Source organism: Mandrillus leucophaeus, unplaced genomic scaffold (genome assembly GCF_000951045.1).
Source record: "Mandrillus leucophaeus isolate KB7577 unplaced genomic scaffold, Mleu.le_1.0 Scaffold268, whole genome shotgun sequence".
Taxonomy (NCBI): domain Eukaryota; kingdom Metazoa; phylum Chordata; class Mammalia; order Primates; family Cercopithecidae; genus Mandrillus; species Mandrillus leucophaeus.
This window is the reverse complement of record NW_012102787.1, coordinates 3,010,817-3,036,729: the sequence shown is the minus strand read 5'-3', so window position 1 is coordinate 3,036,729 and position 25,913 is coordinate 3,010,817. Positions and strand designations below refer to the sequence as shown.

General features: G+C 38.4%; 1 protein-coding gene across 7 annotated transcripts; it reads right to left on the bottom strand.

Moving 5' to 3' along the window:
• Positions 1-25,911, bottom strand: CNR1 (cannabinoid receptor 1 (brain)). 7 transcript variants are annotated; one of them, XM_011984447.1, is made up of 4 exons: positions 25,666-25,911; positions 24,115-24,152; positions 7,805-7,947; positions 1-5,500 (listed from the first exon to the last, which is right to left on the bottom strand). In XM_011984447.1, exon 4 carries the CDS (start codon positions 5,435-5,437, stop codon positions 4,019-4,021), a length of 1,419 nt encoding a protein of 472 aa, XP_011839837.1. In that variant the 5' UTR covers positions 5,438-5,500; positions 7,805-7,947; positions 24,115-24,152; positions 25,666-25,911; the 3' UTR covers positions 1-4,018. The 7 variants fall into 7 exon arrangements, with proteins under 7 accessions (XP_011839837.1, XP_011839839.1, XP_011839840.1 ...); XM_011984449.1 differs by lacking the exon at positions 24,115-24,152; XM_011984450.1 differs by lacking the exons at positions 7,805-7,947; positions 24,115-24,152 and having other exon boundaries at positions 25,610-25,911.
• Between the last annotated feature and the right edge of the window lie 2 nt (positions 25,912-25,913).

The window sequence follows — 25,913 nt, the reverse complement described above, 5'->3', positions numbered from 1 at the left end:
TTTTATGTTCTTCATGGTAATCTAGAATTTTTATTTGATTCCAGGTAACTTTGGACAATAGACATGATGAGATGTTTTCTCTTTGAATAAGTAACAGTTTAATTACATCATTGAAATAAAATATACTGTGGGCTTAATACATTGTAAATATTACAGAAGAAGTACTACTTTGCTATAGTAATTTAACGACTGAAGCTACATTTAATAACAATCTTACCAGTACTTGTATACAAACTATTATACAGATTACTAACGAAGATTTTGCAGCGGTTGCAACGATGTTACCAGCTCAACAAACATCTAACAATACAATATTCTTCTAAGAGGAAAAGTAATAATGTTAGATTTACAGACAATAAAGAGTCATGTTTTCCACTTGAAACATTGGAAATAAATTTGAATCCAGATACAAGAAAAGGTTTCCTTTCTTGGGAACTCTGATCCCCAGTAGGCCTAGTACAGTCAATTTACATGAAGACAGCTTTTAAGATGCCACGGCAATGTAAAGAATCTCTCCCATCTGAAAATTACTGATTTGTAGGCCACTGCTCAAACATCTGACTTTTTAGAAACCTATTTACATACATTCAGCCCAAATCAGTAGATAGAATGTTTTTTTCTATATTACAATAGGCATTGTTAACATTTCATCAGAAGGCCAGTGCAAGACAATTAATTGTTAATAGCCATTGCCCGGCATTTAGGAGATTTCAAAATATCATACAAATATACAGTTAGAGTGTGAGAAATCTAATTGTGTGCATGATATGGGTGGTCTCTTTTATGGACATGAAATGGCAGATATTAATCAACAGGACAGTAACTAGAGCGCTACTCATTCAGGGCCTAATTCTCATCTGGTGATTGGGCCTATTTCCTGCAGAGTGGGTTTAGGCAGCAAAAGGTCCTTGGCATTTAATACCAGATAGACTTAACTCGAAGAGCCAGAGAGGCTTGGAAATCATCTCAAGTGTAGGACAGATGTCTACAGCATCTCCCAGATCCATATTCTTTCACATATATTTCATACAAAATAAATCAGAGGTTCTTCTTGGAGGCAGCCCTACTTGCCCAGATGAAACATTCCAGGACTGATTCATCATGACTCTGAGAAAAAAAAAAAGAGCAGGTTGGGAATTTGGCCCTTTCTGAAGACATGTGTGATGGTACAATGCATGGTCAGGGTAAGTACATTATCCTCAGAGGAAAGTAAGATACCTCTGATATCAGACCTTATAAAACTTACTTAAATTTAAATGATGATTAAATTAATGGAGTTAATTATGGGGCTAAATAATGAGTGATATTAACAAATAGTAATTCTAATAAGTATATTCATTGGGGACAACATTTTCGTCACTTGGGTTAAGAAATGATATGAAAAGTGTCAAAGTGAATCTAACTAGTTTTAAACCTTTTTAAATGAAGGTTGTATAACATACGTGATGATACTTCACAGATATTTCTTAGAATATCAATAAGCACCAACTTTAGTGCTGTCAGCCCCATTGTCCCTTAATTTATTATATATGATTTAGATCTTGAAAGCACAACACACTATAAAATCTACATTGCATACGCACAAATGCAGTTTCAAAAATGAATCCTGAAATTTTTCTACCATAACAAGAATTTCATCTCTACTAGCTCTTCATGCTGTGAAAAGAGCATTGGTACTGCCTGGTGAGCTCTGAAACATGTGGATTAATATTCAGGATGATGCCGGACAAAAGACTGGCAATTCTTAAATGGAAACTAGACCCTGGTGAGTCCTTCTTGTAAATAATCTCTCCTTTCTTTAGAAAGAGATCTTACTAATCCTCTAGCACCCTGAGCCTTCATCTGCATATGACAGAGAGGTAAAGTAACGGAACCAGCAGGCAGATTCAAGGTGTGCAGACAGACAATGCAAAGTATCTCACAAGCCACATCCTGCCTTAGAGCATGAACTGCAAGAAGGGGAACTGCCCCATCATGCTGCTTGGGTATCTCGAGAGCCAGAAATCACCAAATAGATGCCAGCTCTCTACTTCACTTCAGACTATGTAGACCTTGGGGCCTTGTAGGAGTCATGTTTTATCTGTATAAGAAGAGATTATAAATACAATTTGTCAGGGTTAAGTAGATTCTTCAGCAATATCATTCCTTACTGGAAAAAGGCCCAACAATGAGCACCCATGGCACCATTAAGGAGTATGAGACCAGGGTGTAAGAAAGGAGCTGTGTTTATCTGCATGCTTTAGTGTATCATGCTGACCACGAGCAAAGGAGAGGTCTGTTCCTTAGCCCAAACCTACCAAGACAGAGCTGGGTGCTCGGCTGTCACCAAGGGCATGTGGACAAAGCATAGATGCAGCATATCTAGACCTCAATCTCAAGTGTGTTGGCTCTTCACTGCCGTTTTGTGTCTCATCCACTGTCGGATTCAGCCTTTCTAGCCACATGGGCTGGGTGTGATAGTCCTACTTTAACATGATGTATATAGTGCATACTACCTACACACACAATTGAAAAATGTTATTATTATTATTTTTTAAGAACTTCTTCCTTTTAGTGAGTGATATCTTGCTCAATATTTGGTGCTCAGAAACCAAAGTACTCTCCTTTCCCAGCAATAACACTATAAATACAGCCCTTACTTGCATGTCTGTCATTATTTCTTGCTAAACACTGGTCTTATGTAATTCCTAAAGGTCAATTTAGTAATACTTGATCCAATCTCTTAAGGAGGGATGGGGTGAAATTTTTGAATGGTTAGAGTCAGTATTTTTATCAATAAGATTACAGGAAGAACTCAACTTTAGAAACGGAATCCATGTGCAAGAGTGCAGCAAGTGGTAACAGTTTATACTTGGTCACAGTTTTCTCACTTTATGACATTACTGTAACAGTTACAGAAGAGAAACACACATACACACACTTATATTCACACTCACACACAGTATAATTTTACTGATCCAGACAATACTTCTTTGCAATTAAAAAAAAAATGAAGACTGTTGTTTGGCCACCCAGGCATGAAATCTACTTAAACCTGGAATATAGGAACACAATACTATTCAAGTAAACAGCAACTGCACAGTGATAACAATATACATTAAGATTAACACATGCTGTCTTAAGAGATCCAATAATAGCTAAAGACTAAAGAAAGTCAGAGATGTCGCTCAAAAAAGTCAATATGTTTTCCCTCTTCCGTTCTGATTATAATCCATTAGAATAGCTATAGTCCAGAAGATAATGTGTCTTCCTATGAAAATGCAGGGCTAATAAATTTTTAAGTATGAATGAATTCTGCTCAATATTTTGAAGTCTTCAAATTCTTCTTGTTGAGGTAAAAGAAAAATAAATCTTTATGGTCATTTCAGTGTCAAAATTAAATAGAGATATTTGAAGAAATATTAAGGTTTATTTCTAACATTATATCATGGATAATAATATAGAAAAAAAGTGCTCTCATTGACATATATCCACTACTTGTCCATTGTTCTCATAAAAGTCTACCTTTCAGTTTTGCTGAACTAAACAAATATTAATAGCACATAATAAACACTGGTAACACATCTCACGGGACATAATACATTTTACAAAATATCTCTACTTTAGTACTATAACTGTTGTAAAAATGGACATCTCTGATACTACGGACAGTTACATTTCACATTATAATGAAAGTTGTGGTTACAAAGGCATTACTCATTTGATGGCATTTTTCAATGGGTACTTAGACTTCCAATTGTGTAGCCAACGGATTCTCTCCTATTTCATTGAGACTTTGAAGGATCGTTCAGTCACTTAAGCAACAGGCTTTCTTCACTGTAAACCCCTGGAGAATGGAGTTTGAGTACCTAAACTATGGAAACATTAGCAAACTGGTAAGTGATCACGGCGGCAATCACCTTTTCACTGAGCGTGGTAAACTTAAAAAAATATAACCGAGAAGACAACAGACTCTTCCAGATTTTGAGCTTAAAAAAAAAAAAAATTCTTTTCCTGTGCTGCCAGGGAGGCATCAGGCTCACAGAGCCTCGGCAGACGTGTCTGTGGACACAGACATGGTTACCTTGGCAATCTTGACCGTGCTCTTGATGCAGCTTTCCGCGGCCCTGTGAACACTGGCTGCGTTGTTTGCGTGTTTGTGCAGGCAGTCCGAGTCCCCCATGCTGTTATCCAGAGGCTGCGCGGTGCCTTCACAAGAGGGAAACATGCTCCGGAAAGCGTGTCGCAGGTCCTTACTCCTCAGAGCATAGATGATGGGGTTCACGGTGGAATTCAGCAGGCAGAGCATACTGCAGAATGCAAACACTGTCTTAATGAGCTTGTTCATCTTCCCAAAGACATCATACACCATGATTGCAAGCAGAGGGCCCCAGCAGATGATCAACACCACCAGGATCAGGACCAGGGTCTTGGCTAACCTAATGTCCATGCGGGCTTGGTCCGGCCGGGTCACCTGTACCTTCCCATCCTCAGACGTGTGGATGATGATGCTCTTCTGGGTGCCACGCTGAATCATGCGGACGGCGTGGCTGTGAGCCTTCCAGAGAATGTACATGTATGCGTACACGATGAACAGAAGCAGCACGCTGGTGACCCCGATCCAGAACATCAGGTAGGTTTCATCAATGTGTGGGAAAATGTCTGAGCAAACAGATTGCAGTTTCTCACAGTTCCAGCCCAGGAGAGGCAGCACGGCGATCACAATGGCTATGGTCCACATCAGGCAAAACGCCACCACAGCCTTGGGCCTGGTGACGATCCTCTTATAGGCCAGGGGCCTGTGAATGGATATGTACCTGTCGATGGCCGTGAGGAACAGGCTGCCCACAGAGGCAGTGAAGGAGGCTGTGACCCCACCCAGTTTGAACAGAAACACATTGCGGCTATCTTTGCGGTGGAACACATGGAAGTCAATGAAGCTGTAGACAAAAATGACGCTCCCCAGGAGGTCTGCCACCGCCAGGCTGCCGATGAAGTGGTAGGAAGGCCTGCAGCGGAGGCTGCGGGAGTGGAGGATGACACACAGCACCAGGAGGTTCTCCAGGACCGTGAAGGTGCCCAGCGTGAGGGACAGGACTGCAATGGCCAGCTGCTGGCTGGGGTTCAGGACCATGAAGCACTCTATGTCCATGAAGTTCTCCCCACACTGGATGTTCTCCTCATTCTCCTTGAAGGATGAGAGAGACTTGTTGTAAAATTCTGTAATGTTCACCTGGTCTGCTGGGACTAGCTGGGGGTTGTCTCCCGCAGTCATCTTCTCTTGGAAGGGACTTCCCCTAAAGGAAGTTAAAGGGAATTTCTGTGGGAAGTACCCTAATTTGGATGCCATGTCACCTTTGATGTCTTCGTACTGAATGTCATTTGAGCCCACGTACAGGAGGTCAGTGGTGATGGTGCGGAAGGTGGTATCTGCAAGGCCATCTAGGATCGACTTCATAACCTCAGTCTTTGATTAGGCTGAGCTCAAAATGACTGAGAAAGTGACCCCCAGGGGGCAATCCTAAGAGGAGGGAAAACAAATAAGCTGAATGATGAGAAACAGGGAGAATAAAAACAAAGAGACACTATAAATGTGGCAAATGTACTGTCATGGCAACTCATTCCTGTCTTTGAACAGTAGGAGGTCAAGTCCTCATGAGATTCAGTCAGCAAAATGAGTCAGTCACTCAGAGAAAAGCTCCCCAAAGTTCGGGGATGGCGTGACACACACCAGAAACATATGATCTTTTCATTATTTAAACCCTCTGTACTGAAGTCAGTGTGTGAATCCAGGAAGGGCCTCCAGGGCCTAAATGAAATGTTTCTTGGGGGCGAGGTCCATTTCATAGTCACGTTAGGAAGTGTTTAGCACCTGGTTTCTCCTATCACATACACATGGTATCCCGGTGCTGGTGGGGCTGGGGAGAGCACTGATGTGTCACATGACCACTACTCTTGGAGACCTCACCTTGTCAGACTAATGAGACTAAATGTAAAAGACAACCAAAGAATAAGACAGTGTAGAATCGAGTGGTGAGTTGTGTGATCTGTGTGTTACATGTAGGGCGGGGAGGAGGGAGCTAGTGAGAACTGAGGAAGCTTGAGGCCATGTGGGGAGAGCTGCTCCTCAAGACAAGTTCCTTCACCCAGAGAAGGAGAGGTCTGGACTGAGCCATGGCTGACATGAACTTCTAGGATGTCTACATCAAACAAGAAAAATGTCACAAAGACCAAACTTGCAATGAGGCGTATAGGAAGACTGAGTTGGTTTTTTTTTTTTTTTTTTTTTTTTTTTTGTCTTGCTCTGTCACCAGGCTGGAGTGCAATGGCATGATTTGGGCTGACTGCAGCCTCCGCCTCCCTAGTTCAAGCGATTCTCCTGCCTCAGCCTCTCGAGTAGCTGGGGCTACAGGTGCACACCACCACGCCTGGCTGATTTTTGTATTTTTAGTAGAGACAGGGTTTCACCATATTGGTCAGGCTGGTCTCAAACTCTTGACCCCAGGTGATCCACCTGCCTCGGTCTCCCAAAGTGCTGGGATTACAGGCGAGAGCCATTGTGCCTGGCCAAGGCTGAGATTTTTAACAGCGGGGAGAAGGACAATGGAGGAGGCCTCCTGATAGCCCCCCTCATAAGCAGGTTGGTGACACAAGTGTGCCGGGTGACAGGAGACAGGCCGGAGAGTGTCCAAGGATTTCCATGTGAACAGCTAAGAGGAAAGGCCCAAACGTTAAGGCTCCTCAATTCTAAGCTAAGCAATTTGGTTTTATTTCAAAATAAACAGCCAGAGAACTGATCTTACTATTTATAAATCTTGGTTTAAAATGTGGGCTATTCATTTCTTTAGTTATTTAAAAAAAATTAAAAGTACAGAGTGATATCTATAACAATTAAAATAATCATTAAAACAATATATTATTTGTTAATTGGCATTTGTTGTTCCTAAAACATATCACACTGTATGAGGTGGGGGGAGAGACAATCATTATTTTAGAACAAATTTTTAACATGTTGAACTAACAATAAATGACTTATTAATTCAGAGACCCTACATATCTGAATTAATAATTCATTTACTCATGTATTAACAAATTATGGAACATCCACTATGCACTTGTATTATGTCTAGCTACTGTACTAGACACTAGTGTTGACAGCATCAAGAAAGAGTCCCTGCCCTTGGCCAGGCACAGTGGCTCACGCCTGTAATCCCAGCACTTTGGGAGGCTGAGGTGGGGAGATCACGAGGTCAAGAGATTGAGACCATCCTGGCCAACATGGTGAAACCCTGTCTCTACTAAAAATACAAAAAATAAAAATAAAAAATTAGCTGGGCGTGGTGGCATGCCTGTAATGCCAGCTACTCAGGGGGCTGAGGCAGGAGAATCGCTTGAACCCGGAGGCGGAGGTTGCAGTGAGGCGAGATCATGCCATGGCACTCCAGTCTGGCAACAGAGCAACACTCTGTAAAAAAAAAGAGTCCTTGACTGCATGAAGGATATGGTCTAGCAGAGGAGGCAGGCAGCTGACCCAGAAATTAAAAGAAAGCATGGGGAGAGCTACAACTGGGAACATACAGGATGCCCTGAGGATACCCAGTCTAGAGGGCTGAAGGGGCTTCCCCAAGGAAAAGATATTTATGCTAAGAATAAATAGCATCAGTGTAGGTAGGCACAGAACACAGAGTCAATGAAAATAATTTTATTTAATACCCTAGTGCCATGATTGTTAAGAACAGTAATTGGGAACAGGCATAAAGTGCTAAATGCGGCCCACCTTCCCACATTCTGCCACCTCCACTTCCAGGATATCATCACTGCTCACCAGAGTTAGGGCCCCTGCTTCCTGATCAGTTTTCCTGCCCTTCTCTGGTCCTGTTCCTTTTTGATCACTTGCCACACAGCTGTGGGGATGATCTTCATAAATGTATGCTGATTATGTGACTCCCCTCTTTCAATCTCTTTGCCCTACAAACCAAATATAAACTTTCACGCAGTTTCCCTTTCAGGCCCAGGCCTTCCAGACACGCATGCAAGCTCGTCTGCCTTCTATGTTTCCGTCCAGCTGAGCTCCTTTCCAATTCTGACCCTCAGGCTCTTGTCCTTAATCCTCTCCACATCGTGTCTCCCTAAACAGGATGGCTTTCTATCTCCCACCTACAGGATGAAGTCTAGTAAAAAGTTTCCTGTGATCTAGCCCCTGCCCACCTCTCCAATCTTCTTCTTGCCAGCCCTGGCCTTGCCACTTGGGCTACACCAGATGAATTTTAGTTCCATAAACACAGCAAATTGACTGCTCTTCACCTTAGTGCTGTTGCTCCCATTGCCCCTTACACTCTTGCCTGGTCAACTCCTTCCCATCACTTTGATGTCACTTCTTGCCATTGCTCCCTGCTTCCCATGGCGATGAACACCCTCTCTGGGCTCCCAGAATACCCAAACAGAGTTCTATCATGGTACTGACCAGATTTTCTAATACTTCTTTGTGTTTGCATCTGTTCCACTACTTCCTCCCACCCACTAGACAGTAAGTTCATTGAAGATCTTACTGGGGACTTTATCTTAGTATCTACTCAGCATTTAGTAGAATGTCTGACACACAGAAGAAGGTTCCAAATAAGCTGGTTGATTGGATATATGTATTTCAAAATAGAACAAAAACAAGAAGCTCTTTTCTACCCCAAGGAAGGGGAAGGATTCTTCCAATGCTGATAAAAAAAATGATCATGTAACTTGAATCAAGGTATCTAGCCTGGAGAGCTGCCCAATCCAATTGTGGTAGAAATATGCTCTACTTAGGGAAGATTATTAGCATTTTAAATGAAGCTGCCTATATAATTATCTAAACTCTCATGGAATGAGCTGTATGCAATAAGCAACTTTGGCTACAGAGAGGCAAACAAGAATATTGGCAATGCCATACCAAATGATGAACAGAGAAAGAGCCCTCAGCACTAATATGACAGGTAAGCCAAAAGGCTCCCTTAGCTCCTCCATGGTTGTGTAACCCTTTTACAAGACCACTGTAACCTGTGACGGCAGTAGGAGGCACTGCCAAACTGAGGGCCCCAAATCTCCCATGGATAACTTCTATCATCACTAAGGAAATTGAGGGTTTTTTTAGTCTGGGCTTCTGAACCAGTTCTGCACACCTCTCCTGCAACTGTCATAGAACAAAGCAGATGGGAGCCATCACCTACTGGACCAGAGGCAGGAGCTCCAGGGTATAAGCCACACAGAGGCACCCAGTGTGCTGGTGCAGTCTGCTAACACCAATCAAGTCAGGGCAGTGTCTCAGGGGCAAAGGCTAGCAGCTACAGAAATAAAGGATGCAGAAATAAAAGACCAAAGGCCAACAGCCAAGCCAGTTGCCCAGTGCTTCCCAGCTCCTTTATCTAAAATATCTCCTGAGTTCCTAACCTCAGCCTGGCTCCAATGTTAACTCTTGAGTATCCTTAGGTTCCCCATTCATCTGTCTGTCTGTTATATCCTTTCTCATATCACTTCTTCTAGAACATGCTCTATATGTCCCACCGTTCAGCTATTTCTCAGGAGTCAACTCTTGCTCTTTGCAAACTTATGTTTGCTAAACAACTCCATTTACATATGGAAGTTTTCATCCATAATCAAAAGGACACAGAAGACAGTCACAATGTATGAGAGAGCTGTTCCTTACACGATCCTGACATCCACAAACCTAGCTTTTGCCTTTCAACTCCCACCTATACTTAAACACCCGGCTTACTGACCCTGACTTGCTGCTCTTTGAATATACCATCATACCTGCACACCTTCCTCCTTCACCTTGCCCCGTATTCCATCTGGATACTCACTTCCAAGCTCTCTGCCTACTAAACTTATCTTTCCAGGTCTGTGCCAATGCTACTTCCATGTCTGAGACCTTCCTGACCAGCCTCTCCCACTGGCCATAACTAGTTCCCCAGCTCCTCCCTCTATTACAGGCCTTATCATGTCATGTAATCAGGAGTTCATAATTTATTTCCATAACTAGAATGAGATTTCAAAACACAGAATGGCATCTTTTTTTCTTAAGTGGTTTACCAGCCTGATAGCATGAGAGCAGAGAGCTGAGTTCCCACAGAAATGTTCCCTGAACCTAATAAAATGGCAGTTGAATTTTTATTAGGTGGTATCTTAACAGTGATTTGCATTAGCCTTTTTCTCAAAATTAGAGGACAGAAAAAGTAATTAATGCAATAGACATTTAGCCTGAAAACCAGAGTTTGAGCCTCCGTCTCCAAGTAGCTCCTGGGAGCCCTTCCAGTAATCTTCCCATTCCTTACACCATCTTCCCTCAATTAACTAACTCCCCCTTTACACTTTCCAACTGGAAACTAGTTTATCAGAAATTTTGATTGTCTTTATGTATTAGATTCACAAGATTCAAGATTCAAAAGGTAAAGAAAGATATACAGAGAAAAGTCAATCTTTCTCATCCCTATATCCCAGCCACCTAGTTTTTTTCCTCAGAGGCAAGGAATAAGTTTCTTGTTACCTCTTCCAGAGATACTCCACGCATATTCAAACAAATATATGCATTTACTCTCTCTTTGTTTTCTTTTTAGCAAATAGTAACTAACATTATTATACATACCTTTCTTTTCCACTTAGAAGTACACATTGTGAACAGTTTCATATTAGTATATAAAACCTCTCTCTTCATTCGGCTGCCTTAAGGATCTGTTAGATGAATGTGACCAGCCTCCTACTAATGGAGGTTTATGTTGTTTATCATCTTTTGCTATTAGAAATGATGCTGCAATAAATGGACTCCAACCACATCGTTTTTCACATTTCTTATGGTATTGTGAGTAGTCCTTCTAGTCACCTAAGTTCCTAACTTGGACTTACTATGACACCTCCTCTCTCTTGACCTCTACAATCAGGTAGACCACTGAGTCTTGCTGAGTTTCCTCTTTTAAGCATATAGAAAGAGCTTCTTATGGACTGATGACACTGAGCCTATTACATATATCAATTCCCTTATTTCACAATGACCCTATGAAGTAGGTGCTATTATCCCCATTTTCAGAAAAAAGGCACAGAGGGTAAGTAACTTGCTATAGGCAAAGCTAGTAAGTAGTAGAGCAAGGACTGAACCCAGATGAGGGCCACATTTCAAGCCCTTAATAGCACCATGTGGTTAGTAGCTACCATACTGGACAGTGCAGGTCTAGGTCCCTTGCTTGTAACTTTTTTTGGTACACCGTCTCTCTAAGCTAAGGCAGGGATATTACCATCTTCCTTGTTTTCTTCACTGATTCCAACCAGTCAAAGCACCTGGTCAATGGAATTACGAGTTAGCAGACCAAGATTGGTGTTAGATGGTACTTGGGCAATCAGTCTTTCTAAGCCTCAGTATTTCATCTGTAAAATGGAGATGAGGATGATGACAATAATGCCTAAATCGCAGAACTGATCTGAAATTAAATGAATATAAATGCATGTAAAACAGTGTCTGACACAAAAGTAAGTCTTCAATGGGTATTATTATTATCATTACTTAGTATCATGGCTCTTTGCTATGTACTATATACTAATTATAGTGTAAGAACATATTATAATAATATAATATGTACTAATCAGATCTCAAGAATGTTCATTGCCTTAATTATTCAATCTTATTTTTGCCTCAGCACTTAAAACATGAAGCAAATAGTAGATATATAGACATGGGTGAGGGATGAGGAACCTTTATTGAATGTCTATTATATACAGCCATTTGAGAAACTTTACATATATTCTGTCATTAAATGGTCAAGGCAACCCTATTAGGTGCTTATTTACAATCTCCATTTCACAGATGAGGAAATGGAGGCCATCAGATGTTAAGTAAATTGCCTAGAATATGATGGATTTGCAGATGAATCAAAGTTCCTCAGACTCCACATTCTGTTTTTAGATTTTATGTGATGATTTCAGAATTAACAATAACTAGATTAAAGCCATTTTGCATCTTATATTTAAGTCTTCTGGACTCTTAGAAACTTAAATTAAGGCATTTTGCCAATAGTAATTAAGACTACCTGCTACTAAATCCCTATTTCCTATCAAAGCTCATCTAGGTAAGTCTGCCTACTTGCATGGCCCTGACGAGTTACAATTTAGTCACTATTTGGAAGAGCTATAAAGCTTCTTCACTGAAGACAAAGGAACACATACCTTATTCCAGTAATGCAAAAAACATGTTTCTGTGACTTACTTTAGATTAAGATCACCGCAAGTGTGATCACAATTTCCCATTTTAATGCAACCAAACACTTTCATTAAAAGAAACTAGCTTGTTAAAATCTAAGCTAGGGCATGGTGTGGTTATACGATAATAGAGTAATTTCTGTCCAATATAAGCCAATTTAATTAAAGAATACAGTTAAAAATACATGAAATTCATGTAGTTCAAAGATCTCAGTAATGTCAAAATACTACTGTGCACAGGCTATTTTAACAGTTAATGGGATCATGGCAGGAACACTGCTTTCTGCATTTTGATAATTCTTTCCTTTATTTCTGCATTTGGATTATTATAGTAATTTCCACCTTATTATTTTTTGCATCAACAGCTTTCTTTGAGAGTTCATTACTAATATGGCTTAGGCTTTGGGGGATGTAGCTGCCATTAATTTTGTTTTTGTTTGCTACTGGGAAAATCATAATTGGAAATTTCTAGCAAGATGTGTAGATGCACCTATTAAAGAAGCAGTTGGTTTTTATTACAGTTATAGTAAAAGAATGATTGAATGACATATAAGGGAATTTTCCTAGAATTCTGCCTTAAAAAATATAGCCAACATATTCTAACAGTGTAAGCTATATAAATCATGACTTCATAGTAAAGATAAAAATATTTTAATGTGTTAAATCTATTATTTTAAAAATATCACTTCCATTTTTAGACTAATATCGTCTATTCTTTTTGTCTATTTCTCTATATGCAAACCTGCCTCTCCACTACCTCCTTCCAAGAAAACCGTATCTATCAGCCAGCAAGCTATGGTATCATCAAAGAAATTTTGCAGGTATGGCTGCTGCACAAAGTTTTTTTTTTTTTTTTAAATGTTTATCCAGAGTCTTTATCTTTATTTGTATAACCACAAAGGGTTTAAAATGTTCCATGTGTTCTAGGCTGAAAACACTGCAGAAGTATTGGAAGGACTGGTGCTCCCCGATATATCATAGACTGCTTTAACCCACCATACTTCTCTGATATTCTAAGTTTCTAAGTGCTTTAAAGAGACAATGCCTGGCACAGTGTCTACATTGACAGGAGTCCAAGATGTCAAATGCAGAAGTTCCAGGCCCTTGCTTAACCTGTTGTTTGTCTACTTTGTTGGTTCTGTTGTTCGCTTGGCTGGCCTCATAAAAGAGCCTTGTGAAGAGTTCAAGAGAATGCAAGTTCCACTGGATATATTTGTTGGTTATTTTCCATTCATTTCTGGGAACAAGTCTGTTTTCTACTAATTTGATCAAGAAAATACTGTGCTACTGTATTTCTCTGAAGTTAGTAGGGGAAATTTTAGTTGACTCTTATAACTGCATTATGTCTAAGTCATGTTGTCAATATACACAGCAGATGCCATAGGCCAACATCATAACTTGATGAATGATGTTTCCACTCCAGTTGAATGTGCAATGAGTCTTTTCTAACTCTTACCTAATCATTAGAGTTTTGGAATTATTAAAGAAGCTTGGTCACTTTTCCCTCATCTTCTACAGCAAAGTGAAATGATTGATTGACTTAATTATCCTGATAATTCAGGCAAAATACATAATCTTTCTTTCTTATATTAATGTCAGCTTCTTTTCCTACATATGAAAGAAAATTCCATTATATTGGTAATGCTCAATTGGCTCTCATACCTTCAGTTCTTCGTATATTTTGTAACATAAAATAGAAGTTATTTAATGCACCATTTTCTCTAGTCTATTCTTTACTAACACTGTATGAGTGTTACATTTTTCATAAAAATGTATCAATTGATATGAACTTAAGACATTAAGAGACTTATAAGACTGTATTAGACTGTACTTCTGTTCAAATTTGATGTGAAATATGCCAAAGATTTCACATTTAGAGGCTAGTTAAAACAATTTCAGGGCTCAAGAAAATGATGTCTTGCAATTTCCTTGGGTTAGACACTATGTGGTGATGCTAAAAAAACAAAGCCTCTTGAATTAATGATACAAATAAAATCATTTGTTGATTTGTATAACAAATTCCATTTACTATTTAATTTTGCTCTTCTGTTTAGTTGTTTCCTCCAATTAAGAGTGCTTTGGCATTTTTCTTGAGAGAGATCTTTTCTACATGCTGGGTAAAGAAAGTAATTATTATTTTTTTATTTTTTTGAGATGGAGTCTCGCTGTGTCACCCAGGCTGGAGTGCAGTGGTGCGATCTTGGCTCACTGCAACCTCCACCTCCTGAATTCAAGTGATTCACCTGCCTCAGCCTCCCAACAAGGTGGGATTACAGGTGCACGCCACCACACCTAGTTAATTTTTATATTTTTAGTAGAGACAGTGTTTCACAATGTTGGCCAGGTTGGCCTTGAACTCCTGACCTCAAGTGATCTGCCCACCTCGGCCTCCCACAAGTGCTGGGATTACAGACATGAGCCACTGTGCCCGCCTGGAAAGCAATGATTAAAGCAGCCTTCCTCTAACAGAGAACATGCAACGTTTTCAATTAAGTAAAAGCCATGGCCATATTCAAAATACTCTATAAAACTGTCTTTATCTTGCATATGAGATTTGGTCATTAAAAGAAGGTGATATATTATTCTGGTCCACAAAATGTGTAGAAGCTAGTAAACAGGCTCTTACTTTTGCAGTTCAGTATCAAGGAGTCCATAGCAAGAGTGAAAAGTATGCTACATGCAGCACACCTTTCACAGTTTCTTCTCTCTTCATCTATCAATGAAGGCATATTTTCTCTTTGAGTCCAAAAGCATACAAATTAAGTCCAACTAAAAGCCAGGTCTTATTTCTCCAGATTCAAATCTGAGAGAATTTGGGTAAATGCACAATAAAGAAAATCCTAATTTCCAAATATTTTCATTTAAGAAACATTTAAACTTTTATTATATGCCAGTCATGGAAAAAATACATTATTTTTCCTTAATATTTACATGAAGTGGGTGCTATTACAATCTCTATTCCACACATTTAGAGAGAAAAACGCTTTGCCCAAGGTCTCTAACTAGACGGGGCAGAGCTGGAACTTTGAGTTCCAAGAACTATTTAATAAGATACCCTTTCATTCATTGACAGGGAAGAAGAATTGGTTTGGGAGAAGGTACACATTATCTAATATGCACATGATAATGTTACACAGTGAACAACTAAAATCTGAAGGAATGATCTGTTGACAGCAAAAGGGCTGCCCAAAGCACTTGCAAGTCATCCTTGCTCCATGGTCTTCAGGAACAAAGTATGCCAATTAACTATAAGCTATAAATCCTAACTCTGCATTAGCACCTTGTTTGCAGTCACTGGTGCTCATGGCGGTAACTGGCAAATAAAACCTAAGTCATTTTTGCCACTATTTTGTAAATAAGGGAAGGTATTTCTTGGCTTCATTAGTCAATTGTCAGGAATATAGATGGTAATGACACTTTCCACAACACCAGTGGGACATGAAGAGGGCACCTTCTTTACGTCTGAATGAGACATGCTTATTAGTAAATGAAAGCTTCACACATCCATTCCCTATATGGAGAAATTCAAACACTCAAAATCACTCAACTTCCCACCATGAGCCATGTGGTTTTCTTAGACCAGGGAGAAGACGACTTCCTGTGGCCCATTCCTAAGTGTCTGGCTGGAATCAGGTAGACAAATTACATAAACCCTGCATCATTTGTTGTTCCAACAAATGAGTGACCGTTACCATCTCCTGGTGCCCAGTGGATGTAAAACTGCGTTACTACAGCAATGTGGCTGACAGATATAAAGTTATAGGCCTTCGAGTGTTTGATTTAACACATTTTTATTGGGCATACAGTCTGTGCCTAGGATTGTGGACATTATATTCTAAGATATAACATTTTTCTGTGACAGATGACCCCCAAAATATGTCCATGCTTCACACCCATGTAAGCGACATAGGTCAGGACAAGAAAGCAAGGGAAATGGTTCTCCCCTCCACCCTCCACCTCGAATACAGCCCACCCTTCTGTCTTCCTTTCCCTAGTTGAAAGAGTAGAATAGGTTATAAAAACATACAAAGGGAATATATTTAATCATCAGATAGTATTGGGCTGTGTAAATTCTCTTTCTCTACATGCTTTGAGGTTTTCTCCCAGGAGAGGTGATGGGCATTGCTGAGCCATCCTGTAGTTGTCTTCATTGTGTCTAAACCCTTCAGACCATGAACACCTTGAGAGCTGGGAACTATCTTATAGGTCCTCTGCCTGGCACAGTGCCTGGCACAGAGTAGGTATTCAATACCTGTTTACTAAGTAAATGTTGGTATGCATCAGCAACATGGAAGATCCAATGTAACAGAACAGCTTTTAACCATGGACAGTTTTTTCTGGCATAAAGCCACCTGATCATGAGGGCATTAAACCTGAATCTTGGTCTCATACAAACATCCGTCTGAAAAGTGTCCAAATGGGAAAATTACATTAAATCCATCAATTATTTACCCCAGGATCTCTTATTTCAGTATCACATAGAAATAATATTGATGGCAAGTGGAAGTTATGGGCTAAGATCAGGTATTTGCTTTTTATTCCAATTCTTGTTCGGCCTGAGTATATATTATGAACTGCAAAGTTCAGCCGCATAACAATGACATATCAAGAGGTCTTTTGTGACATGCACAACCTTGAATGAATCTTAATTATATGCTGTTGATAGACCTTTAAAGACAGTATATGAAATTACTATTATAATGGACTTTTTTCTTCCTTGAAATGCACGTTATTATGCATTTATGTTCCCAAATGGGTTTCTCCACTTGCAAGTGTGTTTCTAAAACAACTTCTCAAGAGAAGTCATACGAAAATTCAACCACTAGATGGAGTGGCTTTTATAAGCCCTCAGGAATCAATTTGTTATTCTATTCGGTGGACATAGTTCTTGCTTTGGTTGAGCAACTTCTCCTCCTGCTACAACATTTTATGTATTTTACAACTGAATTAATTAAAATACAAATAGGAAAATATGTTATGGAGAGTTAAAATGGGTCATTACTACTGCCTACGAAAACTAAATTTCTAATTACTTTTCTGAGGCAAAAAGGCATTGAGAAAATTTAATATATTGATAAAAATTAATTTTGAACATTTGGAATTCTGCCTCAAGAAAGTAATTAAGAATGAGAAAATGAAAGCAGTTCTACCTAAAACAAATACGTTTATACCAAGAGATGTTAAAAGTAAGAGGGGTGGTCTCAGGAACCCACAATCAATATTAATAACCAACTCATTCTATTTTATAAAATATTCAGCTTTCCAATTTCCAAATATGAAATCATCACCACCGGTCCTAACTCTGTGACGAAAAGAATGGAAAATTAATCTCCTATTATTGTAGGGACTAAACTGGAATACTTAACAAGAGAAATGAATCTTGGTTCAAATATTCACACAAATTGAGGACATCGTGACTTTCTAAATAATTCAATTTCCTTCCTATCATTCTCTCACTAAAACAATTTTAAGTAAGTTTTTATTATTGTGTAAATACAGGATTTCCTTCAGACATTATTTTAAAAACTAGGTACTTATGTATCACCTACTTTAGTTGAAATGCTTAGGAAATTTTCTGTGTGTGCTAACAATGCAAGACATAAACAGAAAAATATGCTTTCAAGATGTAAATAATTACATACAAACAGAACTGGAAGAACGAGGTTTCAGTAGCAATGCAAAATGTGCTTTGGAAATGTAGTTGTGATTAAGAAGTATGTATGCAAATTGGATGCAAGTGCAGAATTTTTATGCCATTGAAACCATGAGGCTGTTCTATTGTGTTCATTCAGGATGGAGTCCTTCTTAGGGTTTGTGTGATACAATTAAGAATTAAGAGATTTCAGGAACTGAAAAGTGTTCAGAAACAGTGATGTGAACATAGTGAATTAGTAAATAAGACAGGTACTAATGGGCTGCAAAGTATAATGTACATCTGAAAGACCAGTCTGAGAAGTTACACAACGGTTTATAAGTGCATGCGGGGTTAGTCTATAGGTCAGTGGCTCTCAGAGGGTGGTCTCCCAACCAGAAGCATCAGCAGCATCTGGGAACTTATAAGAAACACAGATTCTCAGGATCCAGATCAGATCTACGGAAACAAAAACTCTAGGGTTGGGATACATCTCCATTCTTAGCAAGGCCTTTAGGAGATTCTAGCACATTCTGATGTTTAAGATCCACTGTGAAAGATTATGGAGACATATGAAAAGGACTAAATGAGAAGGGGAAGTAGATTTAACCTTTAAGAAGAACTAAGGTTAGATAAGAAGAAAGAATAGTCTATAAGTATAGGTTTTTAGATCATTGAAACAGATTGCTACGGGAGCCAGCTCAAGATAAAATAACCTCCCACAGAAGATCTGTATAACCAAGGTATTCCTATTTGGAATAGAATAATGTCATTTAGCCAGAAAACAAGAATTAAGAGTGGAGAACCTCTCCAGTTTTTTTTAGTCTACAATTCAGGGCTTCTCTGGACTTTTTCAGGAAACTTTTTTATGTATTTTGTCCAGCAAAGGAAAGTGGCTTCAAAATGTAATGTGCACTGATATAATATACAGATACATATTAAGAACTCCACACCATTTTCTCCTAATTCTATTTACAAAGGCTATGCAAAGCTTTATAGGATTGCTAAGCCATTTCCTTCACCACCATTGTGAAGGAACCCATGATTATTGAGCATAACAAGAAAAACTTAAAAGTAATTAACATGTCAGCTTATTTCTTTTAAGCTGGAAATACTTGTTTCTGCTCTTCTTTTTCCCCAAACCATAAAATACTACACCTTAAGAGATGAACCCAGGAAAGAACAAACTAAAATGAAAATTTTACTGTAGGCCCAAGTAATACAGATCTACTGCAAATTATTTTACAGAATGACTCTGGTAATTATGCAATTTACACTTCTTATAGTGGACATAATTCAAAAATACCTAAAAGTTACAAATATTTAGAAATAAATCCCAAGGCACTTAAATATATGACTCTGTGCAAACTGTTCTCTCTCTAATTATTTTGTCAATAAAAATGGATCAGATACTCACAATTAGTTACTTTAGATGAGGACTATAAGAATTCAAAGATTTCTCCTTTTTTGTTTATAAGACATTAGATGTCATTTCCAAAAGTAGCTGTGTATCTTCCAAAGTCAAATTCCCACATACGCAGAGACACAAAATTCTTTGGCTAGTCTTGCACTTATTTTAGTTATATGTTAAATTGTGTAGCTTTCGTTTTTCACATGCATACTGCCTGCTCACCACAACTTGTACAAAAGCTAAAGAAAACATTTAGCAAATTCTGGTAGCAATGCATTTCAATGAGCTGAAAATTAGATCCATTTAGCCAAATACCATGGAATAAACCAAAATACTAAGGTCATAGTGGCATTAAGTCCCTCATATAAAGAATAAACAAATTTGATTTATTTTTAAATATAGCTGAGTTAAAAGCAAACACAAGTGACAACGGTCTAGTACCTAAACGATCTTTTTTTTTTTTAAAGACCAACAATTATATTGGTTAACTTGCTATATCAAAAACATCATTTTTAGGCCGGCCATGGTAGCTCATGCCTGTAATCCCAGCACTTTGGGAGGCTGAGGCAGGCGGATCACTTGAGGTCAGGAGTTCAAGACCAGCCTGGACAACATGGTGAAACTGTCTCTATGAAAAATACAAAAATTAGCCAGGCATGGTGGCATGAGAATCGCTTGCAGTGAGCCGAGATTATGCCACTGCATTCCAGCCTGGGTCAACAGAGTGAGACTTTATTTCAAAATAAATAAATTAAAAATAAATAAATAAAAACATCACTTTTAGCTTCTTGACCCAAAGAAATCAATGTTATGAATTACCTAGTACAAGTGTCCGTATAAGTAGAAATTTATTTAAAACAAACTTTAAAAATGTTTTTTTCCTTTTTCTTTTTTTTTTTTTTTTTTTTGTTTTTTGAGGCAAAGTCTCACTCTGTCACCCAGGCTGGAGTGCTGTGACGTGATCTTGGTTCACTGCAACCTCTGTCCCCTGGGTTCAAGCAATTCTCCCCCTCAGCCTCCCAAGTAGCTGGGATTACAGGGACATGCCACCATGCCCGGCTAATTTTTGTGTTTTTAGTAGAGACAGGGTTTCACCACGTTGGCCAGGCTGGTCTCGAACTCCTGACCTCAAGTGATCCACCCACCTCGGCCTCCCAAAGGGCTGGGATTACAGGTGTGAGCTACCTCGCCTGGACTAGAATTTGTTTTTTCAAAAGCATGTTAGAATTTATCACCAACTTGAATGTAATACTCCGTAAAACTTCACTCAATTTTCGGGACTCATATTGATTCCAATTTTCTTCTCTAAAGTTATGATTTAAAAGAATGAATAAAGGACGAGTTGATGGGTGCTGACGAGTTGATGGGTGCAGCACACCAACATGGCACAAGTATACATATGTAACAAACCTGCATGTTATGCACATGTACCCTAGAACTTAAAGTATAATAAAAAATAAATAAATAAAAAGAAAAAAAAAGAATGAATAAAGAAATGGTGAGGGAAAGAAGGGGACCCTCTCATTTAAACATAAATTTTGAAAAACATAATTTCATAAATAATTAATTCAAATAAGAGTGGAAAAATAAGACATTAAGTAGCAAAATATTGTATTTTAGGGAAAAATTATTTGCCATTTGTGTTGAGAGAAAACGCAAATTAAATTATTGCATTCAAAAAATGCAAAATGTACTTTTGGAAACATTAAAAAATATAGAATATTATGCAGTAGCACAATGGGTTAAAAAAGAGTTTGCTCAAAAACAATGGTTTCCATCTAACCAGTCTCTACATATTCAAAAACAAAAGAAAATAAAGCAAAGAAAGCAAAACTTTGAAAGCTTTCCTAAAGTGCAGGTGTGAACATTTCTCCAGCTGGGGCTAAAATAGAATTCATAGTATTCCCAGAACAACTTCGATGACTCTGCCATGCCCATTTGCTCAGGTTTTGGGAGTAAACAATTCTTCCCTCAAAAACCCATGCAAACTACAGGGGAATCTCAAGAATTCCATGGTGATTAAGTTATTAGCTTAACCTGTCCAAGTGAAACTTTTAAATTTGCGGTTATCCATTATTAACTAGTCTATATGGAAAATACTTCAAATATATGGAAAATATCAATGGAAACCAGATCAAGAATATATTTACACATGCAACTAACTGTCCTCTAAACTATTATAAAAAATGTACTTTTTTTCATTATGAGGCACCTTGTTTAATCAAGAAATATAACCCAAGAAAGCTTTTAAAAAATATTTTGATAAAGTAATTACACTACTTTATGTCATGACTTTGACCTCTTATTACCAATATATATTAAACATACCCACATACCTCTTATCCATGTGAGGAAGTTTGAGATGGAAGTTGCTCTAACACCAAACAATTTCAAAAGTAGCAAGAGAGGTGACAGGGTCCACTAAAAATCACCCACCTTACAAACCTGCCCCCCTAACAAATTTCCTATAGTTTTAACTCACTTGTGGTAACACTGTAATGTTATATAAAAAATATAACTATCTTAATATGCATTCTGAGATGTAGTAATAACCTTCTGTATTTTCCTCCAACTTGTATAGCCCTAATTTCCAAAAAAAATAATAAACAACTAAAAGGATTGGCTAAAAAAAACTGTCTTAAACCCATCAGTGTTCATGATAAAATTATAGTCAAATGTGGTGATGCTCATCCTGGTATATTTGCAAGATTCTTAGAACACATGGCACTGGCAAGGATTTCCACCTATCCTAGAAAACAAGAACGGCCTTGTTTCCATTCAAGGTGGATATCTATCTGCTTTAACTCTTCAGTGTCCCTCTGCACAGCTGCGTGAATGCAGACATTTCCCCAAATTTGTAGTATTTATTTAAAATCAGAATTATATGTTCAAAAATCAGAATTATATGTTCAAATGTGTAAAGGGCACATATTTAAATTTTTATTTCAGTCATGATTTACATCTACAAAAATGTTTATACATGTAAATAAAAGTGTGTTTATCTGTCCAGTTGTCCAAAATTATGCAATATATACTTTGATATTATACATATATTCTGCATGAAGTTATTGCTTCTTTTAATCCAGGAAACATTTTGGAAAAATCTGAATTTATAAAGTCAATCCAATCTAATCTAAGAAAATGTAGTGAATTAAATGCTTATCAAAGCATTAAATAGCAATTCAGTGGCAAAGAGCTGAATCTCCCAAGTCCCCAAAAATGCATTCAGGCAGCTATAATATAAAGTTACCATTTCTCTGAGAATAGGATTAGGAAAGAACTGGAGAGTCAGGGAAGAAAACATGAAGTTAAAATGTTGGCAACACAAAGTATATAAACTGATTTTGATTTCCTCTTATTCTTTGAGTTCTCTACCAGTCTTCAGTATATAAGAGAAAAATCAGCAAAGAAGGCTGCCTCTCAAAATATAGATATGCAGTATGTAAACCTGGCCCTAGCACAGTCTTTCAAACAATGTTGGGTCCAGGTTGTTTTAGAGCCAATAGCAGAATTATAACTCATTTAAACCCAAAGCCTGGTTTCACTCAAACTATTTGTCAGTTCAATTAGAAAATGATAAATACAAAGATAGAAGAAACAGACTTACACTGGTGGAGGCATGACACCCTTTGCAGCAGGGAATGAAAGGTCTTATCTATGTTCTTTATGCAACTGAGCTAACATGGAATTTGGTAAGTAAGATGGAGCCTGTCCTTTAGGTTACTGCCTGTTATCATGCTTTCATTGCTTTAATTAGCATTTAATTCACTGTATATTCTTAGATTAGACTGGATTAACTTTATAATATAGATCAATTCAGATTTCTCCAAAATATTTCCTGGAATAAAAGAAACAATAACTGTCACTCACAATTCTTATAAATTCAAGAAGCTATAACTAAATCTTTCATTTTGTGAATTATGTGTTGTTTTTGCAGCATTCCTGGATAGCTAGTTATGGGAAATAATCCCTTATTAGGCCAACTGTTTTCTGGTAAGAAACATTTGGTAAGCGTGGTGAACTATAAACTGCTATTATAAGTTCCATCTCATAATAGTTTATTCTTACACAGCAAAGTATTTGAATTCTAATTCCAAACACTAATATGCAAGACAATCAAGGAGCCTGTCTAAATTTCCCGGTGGTTAATGTTAATTTTGAGTCAAAGCAAAGAACAGTGTTATATGACTGTTTTGAAACAGTTTTTCAGGCTTTACCTTAGTAATTAATAAGCTGACACTGCATACTAAACACTTATCAACACAATCAATGGGGCTGCTTCCTTCTTTGGAAAATAGGTAAACCGAATCAAAGAGTTTTCTTTTGGAAGAGGCTGAAATAGGCCACAAATATAGTGGTTCTTTTGAAGAATTTCATTCCCAGCAGTTTCATCTTGGTAACATTTAACAATTTCACTATTTTACCATTTTGAAATGCCAAAAAGAACACACTGATCCTGCAGCTAGGCTTATTAGAGAAGAGCAATCTCACAGGCAAGACAGAGAGGAACATGGTCCACTGGGAAATGGGTAACAGAAAAAGACAGAAAACAGTGGATAACAAACAAAGCCAAGCACTACTTCAATGTGAGATCTGCTTTTCATCAGAATTTAAAACTTTACACACTAAATAATAATCACTTATGGCTTCTTTAAGGTTCTAGTCATAACATTCTTTTTACATACACATATATTAATGCTATTAAAATTCAGGGGCATGAATATCTAATTTGCTTTCCTAACAACGAGTACGCAAGCACAGTCATTTTATTCTTGAAAGGCCGGAATTGAGCATTTCCACCTTGTGGCATCATTTTATCCCCATGGACACTTAGAAATACAATGAGACCTCTCCCCATCAGACACTTGATACATACCTCAGCCAAGAGCGCTCCTCGCCTGGAGTGGGAGACATCTTTGAAACAAAAAGAGTCGGTTTACAGTAAGTTCTCCTGATAAGCTAAAATGGATTAGTTTTATAAGACCATGTCCAACATCAAGCCTATTGCCCCACTATGGTAACTGTCATTGTGCTTACAAATAAGTGCCTGTAGTACGCAATGTTTAAAATTCTGGAGGGGCATGTCTTCTGCTCATGTATGGATGTAATCAGAAAATAATTTGTCTCACTTAAGAAACTCTACATGGCCTTTTATTTTTATAAAATTGCTCTTAACTGAGTTAGAGAGCGGGGGAGGGGGAGGAGAACCAGGGAAAAAAGGGACAGAGAAAAATCAATCAGTGTATCTTCCCTTGCAAACTGTCAGTAGGGTAGGATTAGAAAAGCAACACTTGAAATCAGATAAAGTCCTACGGGAACCTTAAAGGTTGGTTGCTCTGAGCTTCTCAATATTCTGCAAAATAGATTGATGTCAATGGTGACCCCACTAATACTCAGTGTCCACTGAGTTTCCTCTAAGAAATTGCATTTCCCCCTTTGTTCGAAAGATATTAACTTGGTAATAAAAATGAGGAGAAGTTATGGGCCCCATAGAGATATATTTCAACACCTTTAAAACCAGTATATCTGTTCTAATCTCTTATTGGATTACATGCCCGAGGAGGCTTAATATATCAAGAAATCAACAACAAAAGCAAGAACAGCACTTACTTGGAGGAAAATTAAAAAAGATGGGAGGCAAAATGATTAACACGTTACTAAACATTTTTTTTTTTGTTTTTCTCATCTGTTCAATTTTAAATCTCTGACAGACAATCTATTAAAATTAGAAACATGCATGTTGCTTTTAAACTTTCAAATGACCAAATGACAGTTTCTCACGTCTATTACAGCAAACATATTTGTATTTGAGAGGTGATCCGTTTATGATTTGCAAGCCTTAACAAGAAATGTCTTTAAAAAATGCAACATTAACTTTAGTCATCTAACGGCTAGTTCTGAGTTAAATGGCTCCATCAACACTCAATTTTAGGTATTAGTTACATGGACATTTGTTTTTCCTCAGAGCAGTGGTTCCTGTAGCTTTTTCTTTATCAAAAGTTTATTATTTGACATACATCTCTTTATATGACATTTACTATTTTACATTAGTCAGTTTCTAGGTTTGCAGCAGAGATCGATGTATTTCCCTGGGAAGACTTAGTAGATAATATGGTTTATAGGCATTCAGCACAACTCAAGCGCCCGTTTTTCAAACATGCACAATTACACATTTTCTACAAACAGACATCAGTGCATACAGAGCCAGGTGCACACACATTCAATAAATAGTAAATGGTAGAAATCTCCAGAAGTAGCACAGATCACAGTTAACAGGCTGGGGCCACACAGCTAAGTAAACACCGACGCACGATTCGCTCACACGGAATAAGAACTCCACGAAGGACACTTGGGGACCACACTGGTCATACCCGAGGGGGCGGGAGGCGGAAAAAGTATTTCCAAACGCAACTCTGCCAGGTCTTACCCTTCGCATCCCCTGGTCCTTGGGACAGAAGCTCCCTTGGCACCTCTCGCCCAGCTCAGGGACTGGTTGTCCGCTAGAACGAAATGTCCCCCACTGACTACGGAGAGCTCTGCAGGGAGCCGAGGCCCCCGCCCGGGCCAAGGGAAGGCGCTGGCGCCGCGGGAGACAAGAAGAGGCGGAGGCGGAAAAGAAGTGGAGAAGCAAGGGATGGCAGAGGGAGTAGCGTGCGGGAGGCGGCGCCGGCGCCG